Source organism: Pezoporus occidentalis, unplaced genomic scaffold (assembly GCF_034315485.1).
Source record: "Pezoporus occidentalis ecotype Australia unplaced genomic scaffold, CSIRO_AGI_Poc_V1 ctg117, whole genome shotgun sequence".
NCBI classification, from domain to species: Eukaryota; Metazoa; Chordata; class Aves; order Psittaciformes; family Psittacidae; genus Pezoporus; species Pezoporus occidentalis.
The window spans coordinates 2,222,733-2,235,816 of NW_026912961.1; the positions used below are offsets into that span (position 1 = coordinate 2,222,733).

Consider the following 13,084-nt stretch of genomic DNA (forward strand, 5'->3'; position numbering starts at 1 on the left):
TTCCCTTCCCTTCCCTGCCCCTCCCTTTCTTTCCCTGCCCCTGCCCCTTTCCTCCTTCCCTTTATTTTATTTTTTTTTATTTTTTTTTAATTTTCTGCTTTATTTTCTGCTCCTGGAAGATACGTGACTTAACTGGGTAGCTTCAGTCATGTTTGAGGGAGAGGTAACACAAACCTCCTGCAGGTGAGGTAACAGCAGCTGGCTATGCCTTCAGCAGTGTGGTGCAGAGTGAGCACAAGCATGCTTACACATTGATAAATCACACTTTAGCCTTGCTGCTAAACAGATGCCAACACCAGTTGCGTAGATGTGGCTGCTTTACCTCAGTGCTCCCAGCCTGTTGAAGAAGATGGGCAGAAGGTTAAGAAATAGTGAGGTGGTTTTTTGTGTAGAACTGGACTATTTTCTGAGTATCAATAGAAACCTCCCTGATGGTTGATAACCTGAAATTCTCAGAGATACAAAGTCAGTGTCATATCATACAGTCCTGTCTGTATGATTCGGTTCCCTGTGGACATCTGGAGATATGTCTGTCAAATACCATCCATTTGTGATTCTGGGTTTGGGCTGCAGTTTCCCTAGGGTTAATTTCAGGTAGCCTTAGTCACAGGGCTTTGATGGTATGTGCTTTTGGCATAAGGATAATATAACTGTAATTTTAGTCTACAGCTCAGGGAGGAGAGAATAGCATTTGCCAAGCATGTATCATACTGTGGGAAATGAGTTTCACAGCACTTGTTTCTTCATGTTACTGAAGGATCATGTGTCCTTTCAGTAATACTGGTGTATTGCTTTGATATTAGCTGAAATTAGCTCAAATTAATATTTGAGATTTTCTTTTCAATGGTAAAGCTTTCTCAACTGGAATGATTTTTTGTTGTTATTTAATGTTAAACTCTTGTTACAAAGTTTCAGGGATAGCGTGGACCTTGCTTCCAGAATTGTTCCCGTTTCAAACCTCTGACATCCAGAATCTTTAGAGAAGTTTATGAAACTACAGTGTCTCTGTTTTAGCTGTGATTATGAAAAAATTTCCACTATGTTTTAAGCAGAGGCATTGTATCACCTTTATATTCCATATAGCAGTGCACTGCTATTGCGTGTGTAAATGGTGCTTTCAGCCATTCTATGAAGTTTTGACACAGGTTTGCAACTCACAAGGGCCCCAGTATTAACTGCTGTCAAACACTTTCTTTTTCTTCCTGTGTATTCTATCTGTGATAGATGTGTGATATGAAACCACAAATAAATAAGGAGAGACATAAGAGTATTGTCTTTCCCTCAATTTAATTACATTAGAACTTCCAAATTTTTAAAATATGAGGAATTACAAACTGTGTAGTATATAGAACATAAACATAAGCTTCTACCTACTTTTAATTTCCTCTTGATTTTCTAGGAGTCAAAGTTAATTCTTTAAACATGCATAGAGATGTAAAATAAATACTCTGGGCTTATGTTCTGTAATCTAAAGAAAATTAGACTATTAAATGCTTTTATGCTAAAGGTATGTTGAGGATTTTTGTCATTTGACACACTTGGCTCGGGATTTGGGGAAACGTGCATGTAAGTTGCTTTTCTTACCTGTTGATCTATTTTTCCTATACTGAAATTATTTTTCTCTTTCTAGGTGTGATGTCTATAAACTGAAATTTGAAGGGAAGACTTTTTACGTGTTTGGAGCTCAGAAAGAGGTCAGGTTTAATACAGAACTTCTGTATTTGATTTAGAATCAACTAAGACATAACATCATTTTTCAATGAAAAAATATCTAAACAACCAATAATTGTACTTCCTGTTGTACATAAAAATATAGGAGATGAGTGAATGTAAATATTGCTGTTGTCAAAAGTATGTCTAATTTGCAAAGAGTTAAGACACTGATCACTTAACATTCATGCAGTACTGTGTTGATTGCTCATGGTTTTGGTTGTCTGTGTAGTCTGGTTTTAATGGACTTTAAAGCGCTTAAGCTGTATCCACTCTAAAACATGAGCAATATCTGTATATGGTTGAAAATTCAGGATCAATGTGAGGTATTTTTGGTTAATAATGATAATCTTCTCAAATCTTGCTCAGCTGAAGAGGTTGGAGTCTGTCCTAGGTAGATAAGAGTTCTATGTTGCCATTTGAATTGTAAAGATTTTTGCTACTGAATGCTAGAATCAGTTCTTCCCCTAGGGTAGAATGAGATAGCTCGAGACTATGGCTTTAGATACCATCTAGGTGAGGAACAGAAAATGGAGGAAGGCAGTAATTCCAGAGATATCAGGGGCTGTTTATGTGGTTTCTTTTATTTCTAAAACAATTGCCTAGGCAGTGTAATTATCAGCTGTGTATGAGTTGTATTTGTGTGGATGAACCACATATTGAGGCTACACAGGAAAGCTTGGCCTTCTGTGTGTCTGGTTCATGGTGATGCTGTCAGGTACAGATTCTTAAATTTTTGAGAATTCAGTGCTTTCATTACTTTTGTTTGCCTTCTTTTCCTTGCATTTAGAAAAAGACTGTGCTGTCATTCCATACCTCTACACCAGCAGCCTGCAAGCATCTTTGGAAATGTGGGGTGGAGAACCAGGCTTTTTACAAGTATGTAAACCTGAAGTAATTTCCTGTAATGAAAGTAAAAAAATGTGCATGTGAGTAGAAGACTGTTCAATGCGAGATGTTCCATTTCATTAGCAGAATTCAAAATACAAAAAGAAATATGCAAGTTAATGGAGAATATTATTTCATTTCAAGCCAGTATTATAAAGTGTTTACAATCTGCATGAGGCAGGAGAGTTTTGGTGGTGAATCATTACACTTTTCCCAGCACACTGTTTTTGCTTTCTGTAGTGTGTCATGGGATGGACACAGTACTGCAGTTGTGTCTGGGAACATAGTTGTTAACTTACCCCTGCTGTTGAATACCTTTAGAATCATAGTTTAGAACTAGAATGGAGAAATTAGAATGGAGGAAGAAATCTGCTATGCTTGATTCTCTGGGCTATCCTGCCACCAGGTAATGTTCTTCCACTCTCTAAGATTTAGTAAGAGTTGATTCAAAATAAAAAAAAAACAAACTGATTTAGGAAAGAAAGTGTTCTTGGATACCTTTTGAAAGATGCCAGCCATCTCTTTTTTTTTTTCTTTTATTAAGTCTATAAATAAGCAAGAAAAAAAGGAGTGTCTATTCCCTAAAAAGGAACTTGAAAATAATTCCTGATTAAAAAGCTCTTTCTGCCCTTCACTGACTTTGTTAGATCTGTTTATTGATGATCCCCTTTAGGCATGTAGCTTTCATTCTTCTCAGTTAGTCTTTCTTTACAGCATCTTGCATATTTTATAAAAATAACCATTTCTGTGTTGGAGCATATCAATGCCAGAGGGCTGCTGTAAGACTAAATAATAACTAAGTAGGAAGAATGTGTCTTCTAACATGGATATCATTTTTTAAAAGATTCCTTCTTTTGTTTCAACACTGATAAAATAATATATCAATATAAACCATTCAATTGGTATGTTCAGTGAAGAAACAGGAAATGTGAGCTGGCAAAATAAAGCTCTTAATTCTGTTTTAATACCTACTGTGTTTGTGACTGAATAAAAATATTATCAGGGAGTGTTTTCTGTTGGAAGTACATGTAAATAGGAAAATAGTGTGTGGTGTTTAAGCAGTTTTATTTTATGTTAGTAGAAATGAATGGGGGGAATAGGAAACAATTCCCACCACCTAAAGGAAAGAAATTAGTGCTGAGGAAGACTCAGGAATATCATCTCTCTAGTCTTATTGCTAAATGGTTGTAATATTAACTGTTTGGATTTTGGTCACATGGTTGTGGTGGGTTTTGACCTTGAATAGGTGCCAGATGCACATGCAGCTCATGGGTTGGAATACAGACAGAAAGACTGCTTAGCTATTATTGTCACTGGCAAAACAAACTTGACTTGGGGAAGGTTAATTTCATTTGTTTCTCACCTTCTTACTTTATTTTAAAATGTCAGTAAAGACAAACCTAAGAACACTGTTCTGTTTCTCCCCAGGCTCAACTTCACTCCTTCAGTTCTGAGTCTTCCATGTTCTCCTTACCCTGAGCAGTGCAGGGAGACAGGGAATGGGGACTGCAGTTAGTTCATATCAGTTTTTCTCTGCTTCTCCTTCTTCCTCACACTTTTCCCCTGCTCCTTCAGGAACTGCTCCAGCACTGGTCTTTTCCATGGGCTGCAGTCCTTCAGGATAAACCATCTGCATTCCATGCTTCTCTCCATAGACCACATCTCTTGCCAAGAGCCAGCTCCTGTTTGGATTCTCTGCAGGCTGCAGCTTCCCCCAGTGCTTATCTACCTGTTGTAGTGCAGGGTCCTCCATGGGCTGAAGCGTGGATGTCTGCTCTGGCCTGGTTTTCCATGGGATGTAGGGCACAGACTGCCTCACCATGGTCTGCACCACAGGCTGCAGGGGAATCCCTGCTTTACCTCCTGGAGCACCTCCTCCCTTCCTTCTTTTATCTTTCGTTCTGCTGGGCTGCTTCTCTCATGGCTTTTTTTTCTACTTTCCAAATGTCTTCATGGCATTACTGTGGGGTTATTTCTTTAGCAAGGTAGTTTTAAATTATGCTTGCCTCTTTCAATTTTGGTGGGTCTCAAAAGAGAACTGCTTTACTAAAATGAAGATTAGTAGTGATATTCAATTGGGAGGAATCTGGCTGATAGATTGGAAAATAGTAATGGTTAATATGTGGACTGCAGAAAAATAACAACAATCCTCCAAACAAGATACTGAAGCCAAAGCAATCTGTAAATACAGGCTTAGGAGACTACTCTTGAAACAGCAAAAGTTTTCATACGTTTTAGAGAAAATGAGCTGTATAGTGTGGACTGTTAGTAATATAACAGCATTAGATAAATCTTATGTTCTGTACAGGACGAAAAAGTATTCTAACAAGATCACAACAGTCATAGCCAGGTTGTGTAAGTAATTCATGATAATGACTCTTTACCTTAATTAGATTTGGTCCTCTCGTCTGCTTAGAAGAGCTTGAGATGTGGAATTTAAAATAAGGTCATCATCACCTTGCATGTCTTGAAAAGCAGAACTTTAAGTCCTGTCTCAATACAGGCTCAGGGTTGACTGTTGCTTTATTTTCAAGTAGATATCTGGGAATAAGAGATTCCATATAAAATCAATTTGCCACTTTGAACGCAGAGAACATCAAGAGATGGTGTGTCTGAGGTACTCTTTCATGATCCTTGTGATAAAAGACTGTGATAAAAGGTAGCTCTGTACTTCATGATTACAGAGGAGCAGTAGCATACGATACAGGCTGCTAAGAAGTTGACTGTATGGAGAAATGCAACTACTTTGGGAGAGAAGCATTACCACTTCTTTATTAGGTGTTTATTTTACTAGTGCGAAAGTGGAAATAGCCTTATCTTCCCATAAACAAGGTGGTGTTAGGGCAAACTTGTCCTAGGGGCTTACCACAGTCATTCCTTCATCCTGTGAATAAAAATCCTTAGAGACACAGCAAATGTCTGCATTTAATTTTCTTGCTTTCTTATCCAGGTAATCACTTGGTTTACATTCAGTGGTTCTGTGCTCTCTGAATTATTATATGTGTGCTTTATGTTTTAATTTGTATAAAGGCTTAAAAAAAGTTGGAAAGCTCAATTATTGAATATTACTTTGTGTTATAAAAGTAACAAAGCTTGTAGTTTGCCTTGTTCAGTTCTGCTTATGAGGTTCCTTCTGTGCTGAAAATGTGGTATGTTATTTTTCCTCAAGGTATGCAAAATCCAGTCAAATCAAGACCATGTCCAGCAGCAAGATATTTTTTAAAGGCAGTAGATTTCGATACAGGTAGGTGTTTGCTTTTCTTTTTCATGGCGAACTGCTGCAGAAACTAAGAGAAAATGTCCGTAATTATTCATGGCAAATAAAATGCTTTTCCTTCTTGAGGATCCATTCATACCTAATCCACATTCATACCTAATATTTTGGTTTGGTTGTGTCCTGGGTTCAGCAGTAGCAGTCATTTTTCCCCTTCTTGGTAGCTGGTGCAGTGCAGTGTTTTGACTTTCAGCTCAGGAACAGAGCTGATAACAAGTGATGTTTTGGTTTGGCCAAGGACTTTGTGAGCCTCATGCTCTGCCAGGGAGGAGGGGGAGCCAGGAGGAAGCAGAGACAGGACACCTGACCCAAACTGACCAAAGAGGTATTCCATACCACAGCACGTCATGCCCAGGATGTGACTGGGAGTTAGCCGGAAGGGCTGGGAGTCTGCAGGGTTGGAGGAGGTATCGGTCAGAGCTTGGTCGGGCTGGGGGGGCGAGTTATCGGTCGGCTGGTGGTGAGATGATGTATTCTCTTCCCTTGTTATTTCCTTTATCATTATTATCATTGGTGGTAGCAGTAGTGATTTGTGTTCTACCTTAGTTACTAAACTGTTCTTATCTCAACCCGTGGGAGTTGCATTCTTTTCGATTTTCCTCTCCGTCCCTCCGAGAGCAGGGGGAGGGCAAGAAAAGGGGGGGAAAGTGAGCGAACGAATTACCTGGCTGGGTTTAAACCACGACAGTTCGGTAGACTGGAGGGAAGGAATGCCATCCAGAGGGACCTTGACATTCTTGTGAGGTGGGCTGATGCCAACCTTACGAAGTTTAACCGTGCCAAGTGCAAGGTCCTACACCTGGGTCAGAGCAATCCCAGGCAGAGCTACAGGTTGGGCAGAGAAGAGATTCAGAACAGCCCTGCGGAGAAGGACTTGGGGGTGTTGGTCAATGAGAAAATGAACATGAGCTGGCTTCAGTGTGCTTGCAGCCCAGAAAGCCAACCGTACCCTGGGCTGCATCAAAAGGAGCGTGACCAGCAGGTCGAAGGAGGTGATCCTGCCCCTCTACTCTGCTCTCTTGAGACCTCACCTGGAGTATTGTGTGCAGTTCTGGTGTCCTCAACATAAAAAGGACATGGAACTGTTGGAACAAGTCCAGAGGAGGACCACGAGGATGATCAGGGGACTGGAGCATGTCCCATATGAAAACAGGCTGAGAAAGTTGGGACTGTTCATCCTGGAGAAGAGAAGGCTGTGTGGCGACCTCATAGCAACCTTGCAGTATCTGAAGGGGGCCTATAGGGATGCCAGGGAGGGGCTCTTCATTAGGGACTGTAGTGATAGGATAAGGGGTAAAAGGTTAAAACTTAAACAGGGGAAGTTTAGATTGGATATAAGGAAGGAGTTCTTTCCTGTGAGGGTGGTGAGGCACTGGAATGGGTTGCCCAGGGAAGTTGTGAATGCTCCATCCCTGGCGGTGTTCAAGTCCAGGTTGGACAGAACACTGGGTGGTATGGTCTAGTGTGAGGTGTCCCTTCCCATGGCAGGGGGGTTGGAACTTGATGAGCCCAAGGTCCTTTCTAACCCTGACTATTCTATGATTCTATATTCTAAGTCAGGATTCGAAAGATTTGCTGTTACCTCTTTAGCATCACTTAGTAAATAAACTGGAGGCTTTGTGCAGACTCTTGTCAAAGATCAGTGTCACCAGAATAGGGCTCCATTTTGATGGAGTTTCTATAAAAACAAGGATGTGTGGCCTGGTCAGAGATTGTATGACCCCTGTAACTGGGCAGTTATGGACCAGGGGAGCACTAGTGGGTCAGTCCAATCACACCTAGTGCGCTACTACAAAAGGTTGCTTCTTTTTAGTAGCTTTGGAGACAAGTGGTCAGCAGTATTTTTAATCCGCAACATTGTATTTTCACTACATGCGATTTTTTTTTTTTCACTTGTCCACTTTTGAATGTAAATTAATTGTTCATGTATGTATAGTGCTTTGCATTTCCTTGAATATTTCATGTTTTAATGCAGCGGAAAAGTAGCCAAAGAGGTTGTGGAGGCAAGCTCTAAAATCCAAAGGGAACCTCCTGAAGTTCACAGGTATGTCTTCACATTTGAAATTAAAGTTTAAGGACTAAGGAGAATTATTGTTCTCTTCAAGGAAATTTTCTTTCCTTTACTGTGAGGTGTAATGTCTGTCATTCTGAGCTTCCACAGTGAGGTATGAAAGACTTGGGAAATATGTGTGAAGCTATACATGAAGCTGGGTTTAATCAGTCAGTTAGATAAGTAGCTTAGATTATTATCTGGGTTATAAGTATAATCTTATTACATGATCATGACAGAAATGTATGTTCTTATTTCATTCGTAGATCTTGCCTGGTTTTGAAAGATTCTTTGTATGTATATGGGCATGTTTAAAAGTGTATTTGATAGTTTTTCATAACAGTCTAATTGAAAATCAAGAAGTTCTTTCCTGGAGGCATGGGGAGGTAGATTACTTGGGCACACAAATGTATTTTAAATGAAAAAAATTATTCACATAAGGAAATAGCTTATTGTCTATTTTTGTAGGGTTTCTGTTTTCCATAGGATAAGAAAAGATTTTAATGTAAAATTATTTTTTATCTTATATTTTACTTTTGTTTCAGTATTTAAACTGTTTTGAACATATTATTTAAAACTCTTAGTGTATGTGAAGAAACAGATCAGAGAGCAGATGAGTTTGTAGAGCAGTGATGTATGGGTTTTGTATGTGAAGAAACAGATCAGAGGGCAAATGAGTTTGTAGAGCAGTGATGTATGGATTTAACATCCATAAATAATAATATATATTTTTAATGACTAACCTTCTTAAAATGCTTGTATTTACAATATTATGGTAGCTCTAAGTTCAGTTTCTTAGAAAGACTAAGAAAAAATCTAATGATTTCAAGTGTTCTTATAGTATGGGTTTTGAAAAGGGAGACAGAGGTAAATAGCTTGTCTTTGCATGGTAAATAGCTTGTCCTTGCACAAGTCATCAAAAAGCATAGAAAATATTCAGCTAAAAAAAAGCAGGCTTTAGAAATAAGTTACTCTATGAAAGAAAATTTTGGGGTGGGAAATGGTAGTTTTACAGATGCAAAACATCGAGATGATATGACTGAAGGTAAATATATATATTTTAGTATATATATATATATAAATTATTTCTATATAAAGTTCAATTCAGTGGTATCATGGCTGCATTGAGAAAGAAACACGCAGTTGTGAGGAGGTTACTGCTCAGTGTCTTCATGATTGGCTATTACACTGAAAGCACTACAGACTAAAGATTTGGAGTTTGTAGTCATGCAGCGTTAATGCAGTGGCAAGTTCTTCGGAAAAATACACACTGAATGATTTAATATTTTGCTTCCAGACCATGCCTGAAGGAGGGATCTTGGTAAATAAATACGGAGTAGGAGCATATGGAGTAGGAGCCCTGTGTGTGCTCCATAGCACAGCTTCTATTTTGGGCTAGTTTTTTAGCTCTTTGCAGCAAGCACAAAGATCGAGGGGTTGCGTAACAAGTTCTTGAAGGTACCGTTGAGTTGGAATACGTGTAGTTACAGTAATCTGAAAAACTTCTTTGGATAGTGAAAATTTAAACTAAATAGTTATTAGAGACTGCTTACAGAATGTGAAAGTGGACATAAGTAGCTTTGGGCATATGTTAATAAGCAAGGAATAATGGCAATTGAGAAAGAAAGCTTGTTTATCCCCACAGAATAATTAATGACATGTAATGTGACCTAGAGTAGGACATGCATCCCAGGTTTACTTAAACCTTCAGCAACACACAGTCCCTTCTTTTCACTTGCATAGGTACTTGTTGAGTTTGTTAATCTATGTGTAATTTTGAGACTGTGCAAACTTGAAATGCATTTTGTGAAACTTCGGCACTGTATGTATGTACATTTGAAGTCAAGTCAAATCCTCTTCCCTTTCATCTTTGCTGCTATCAAAAGTAAATTATGTTACAATGTAATGGTTCAGATTCATTGCAGGACTCTTGCTTCAGGCCTGTATCATGTAAGTCTTAGATAACTTATTCTAAAGAACTATTTTACATTTTCAGTAATGTGATTTTAGTCTAATGACCCTCATGACTGAAGTGAATCAACAGCATTCCTCAAATTTCCCTGAGAAAGTTCAACACCTGCTACCAGGAAAGCCTGTTAAAACCAACTAAGATAAGAAAGAAAACAAGCCTGAGCACCTGGAGGCATGGCGCAGAGACAGTGTCTAGGGTGGGTGAGAATGAGAGTGTCTAGGGTGAGTGAGAATGAGAACACTGTCTATGTGTTAAGAGATAGACAGTGAAGATAGTTGTTCCTGCTTTAGTCTTTAGTATGCAGTGCTCAAACCATAACAGATCCTCCCTGGGGGATCATTCCTGGAGGCAGTGCAACAACATGAGGAAAACGTTTTGTACTCTTTCTGCCTTCACCTTGAAGCCGAATGCTGATGTGTACTGTGCAGCGTGGAGAGGAGCAACATGCAAGATAAAGAGGAGTCAGGCTGTGTAAAAGGAAGTAAACCAGCACAAAACTTTCTTACACTTCAGATATTGAAAGATTTATATCTGCTGAGAGTTCAGCATAACATGGTTTAAAGCAGTGTTCAGCGTGCAAAGCTTGTTATGGTAGCTCAAGGCCTAGTGTAATTTATGCAAAATGATTCTAAGATGACACATATTGGACTTCATTTGCTTCCTTGCGAATAAGCTGATGCTGTTTCCCTCATTCTTTTAGAACCAGCATTACCCAGAGTCACAGCTCTCCCTCCTGGAACAAGCAACTCATAATCAACATGGAACCTCTACAACCTCTCCTTCCTTCTCCCTGTGAGGAGGAAGAGGCTCCTTTAGATGAAGGTGAGTCACTTACCTGATTCATGCCAAACACTACCAGTATTTGTTATAAAAAATATGGAAAAAGGTATGTTACTGGCTCAGGGATATGGAAAATTTCTAGTAATTTTTATTAGAAGTCCACTATTAAACCTCTGTACATCATACTGAGAAATGATCACTAGCTTAAGGAGCGAGCCTCATGCAAGATACATTGTGGGGAAAGTTACTGCTGTTAAGCTTTCAGTTTTAGAATCTTTTTTTAGATTATCAGGTGAAAGGAGCTTAGCAGGAAGTAAGTAATCTCAGCATAGCACCATTTTACTAAATACTAACTGTAGTTACTCAGGAGTAAAAATTGGCAGTTTACTGGTAGGTGCGTTGTTTTTCTTGCTTCCCTTTACTTTTAGATTCTTTCTGTTCTAATGTTACGAAAAACCCTCTGCTAATTTAATTCCATTGACAAAAAGGGATGTTATTTGAATGTCATGAAGGAAAGATTCTCTGCTAACTTAATGTCGTTGACAAAAGGGATGTTATTGGAAGATCAGCTTGAATATATTTTGTAGAACAAGGTTTTCCATGTATTTGTCTATTCCTTGATATTCTAAAAATCCCATTCAACACCTATCTTTTTGAGATCCAGCCATTACAAAGAATGATATGAGTATCTTAGCCATCTTAAATGAGGAAAACTGCATTCTTCCTAATGAAAAAAGGAAGCCAACCAAACAAAACCTAACAGCAGTGTTCTTACTTGAGTTTCAACACTGAATGTAGTAAGAACAGGGTGAATTATCTAGTTACGTAGTTAGCTTGTCTGTGTAATTACTAGTAGGAGCTGCATAACATGCAGTAAATTTTAACAATTACTTGTTTTCCTCTGCTGTGAAATACCTGTATCTGATAATTTGCTTTCTGGCAGCAAAATACCAACACTGTGTTTCTGCTAGGCAGTTGCTACGACCTCAGAGTAACAACAGCTTGCTGCTTGTAAGACTGCTCTGCCACACTTAGAGCTGTAAGCAATGATACTCATTTTTGGAAACTGCTGACTTGTTGCTATATGCTCAGCAGAGAGTGTGGTTTCAAATGTGTATTACATAAGTTTGAAAGTCATGTTTCTTTTAAAATTGTTATTACTACTACAATTTAACAGAAACATTTGCTGATGGGTTTCCTGTAGAATGTAATAGAATCATAGAATCATAGAATCGTTAGGGTTGGAAAAGACCTTAAAATCATCTAGTTCCAACCCCCCTGCTGTGGGCAGGGACACCTCACACTAAATCATATCACCCAAGGCCTCGTCCAACCTGGTCTTGAGCACTGCCAGGGATGGAGCATTCACAACCTCCCTGGGCAACCTATTCCAGTGCCTCACCACCCTAACAGGAAAGAATTTCCTTCTTATATCCAACCTAAACTTCCCCTGTTTAAGTTTTAACCCGTTACCCCTTGTCCTGTCACTACAGTCTTTAACGAAGAGTCCCTCCCCAGCATCCCTATAGGCCCCCTTCAGATACTGGAAGGCTGCTATGAGGTTTCCACGCAGCCTTCTCTTCTCCAGGCTGAACAGCCCCAACTTCCTCAGCCTGTCTTCATACAGGAGGTGCTCCAGTCCCCTGATCATCCTCGTGGCATAGTTAAATACTACCAGCTGCCACATTAACAGTATTTAGCTCTCTTACAGTATTTTCCTGTAGTGAACTTGGCTATATTACCAAATTGCAGTGTGAACTGATCTCACAGCTCTCTGACACTGATGCTAGCTCTCTTCCTCACGTGCAGTCAATCCACTTCTGTGATTCCTGTCTTCGCCCTTGCACTAGCACTGATCACCTCAGAGGGAACTGGGAGGAGTTAAAAGGAAAAAAAAACCGAAACAAACCAATGAAAAATACCAACTAACCAAACACCCACCCCCCCCCCCCCCAAACTCCTAACTGTACCATGTCCCACTACTCCTGGCTCGACCTCTAAGTGGCTTACCAAAGAAAATCAGGCAAAGTCTTGGGCAAGGCCAAAGACAAGAACAGGAGTAGGGAGAAAGGAGGCAGCTAGCCCTGGGCCTGACTGAACTGCGTTGGGAAACTGTTTTTAGTGTGCTACACATGAAGATCCTTGGCATCTCTCTAAATGTCTGGGCCTGAGATAGAAGGCCTGCCAATACTATTGAGAGTATGGTGTAGCCCTACCTATGTCAGGTTTCCCTTCACTGTGTGGGTTGGCTAATGCAGCTTCCAGGACCAATGCTGATATTTCTGCAAGGTGCTGCTGCTTGTATACCAGTGTTCCGGCTGCTCATGTGGCCAAGACCTTCATAGGATGCTGCACTGTGCTGTGTCGGTGGGCCCAAGCAACATATTAGCAGGGCTAGCTATAATGGTAC

At 39.6% G+C, this 13,084-nt stretch overlaps 1 protein-coding gene across 6 annotated transcripts in view; it reads left to right on the forward strand.

Moving 5' to 3' along the window:
* Positions 1 to 13,084, forward strand: part of FRMD3 (FERM domain containing 3) — a 136,458-nt gene that overhangs the window by 107,922 nt on the left and 15,452 nt on the right. For all 6 annotated transcript variants that reach the window (XM_062640675.1, XM_062640692.1, XM_062640722.1 and 3 more), the window contains 5 exons: positions 1,631 to 1,694; positions 2,501 to 2,589; positions 5,768 to 5,842; positions 7,848 to 7,916; positions 10,595 to 10,716. In XM_062640675.1, coding sequence (XP_062496659.1) covers positions 1,631 to 1,694; positions 2,501 to 2,589; positions 5,768 to 5,842; positions 7,848 to 7,916; positions 10,595 to 10,716 — 419 coding nt within the window. The remainder of the gene's footprint in view (positions 1 to 1,630; positions 1,695 to 2,500; positions 2,590 to 5,767; positions 5,843 to 7,847; positions 7,917 to 10,594; positions 10,717 to 13,084) is intronic.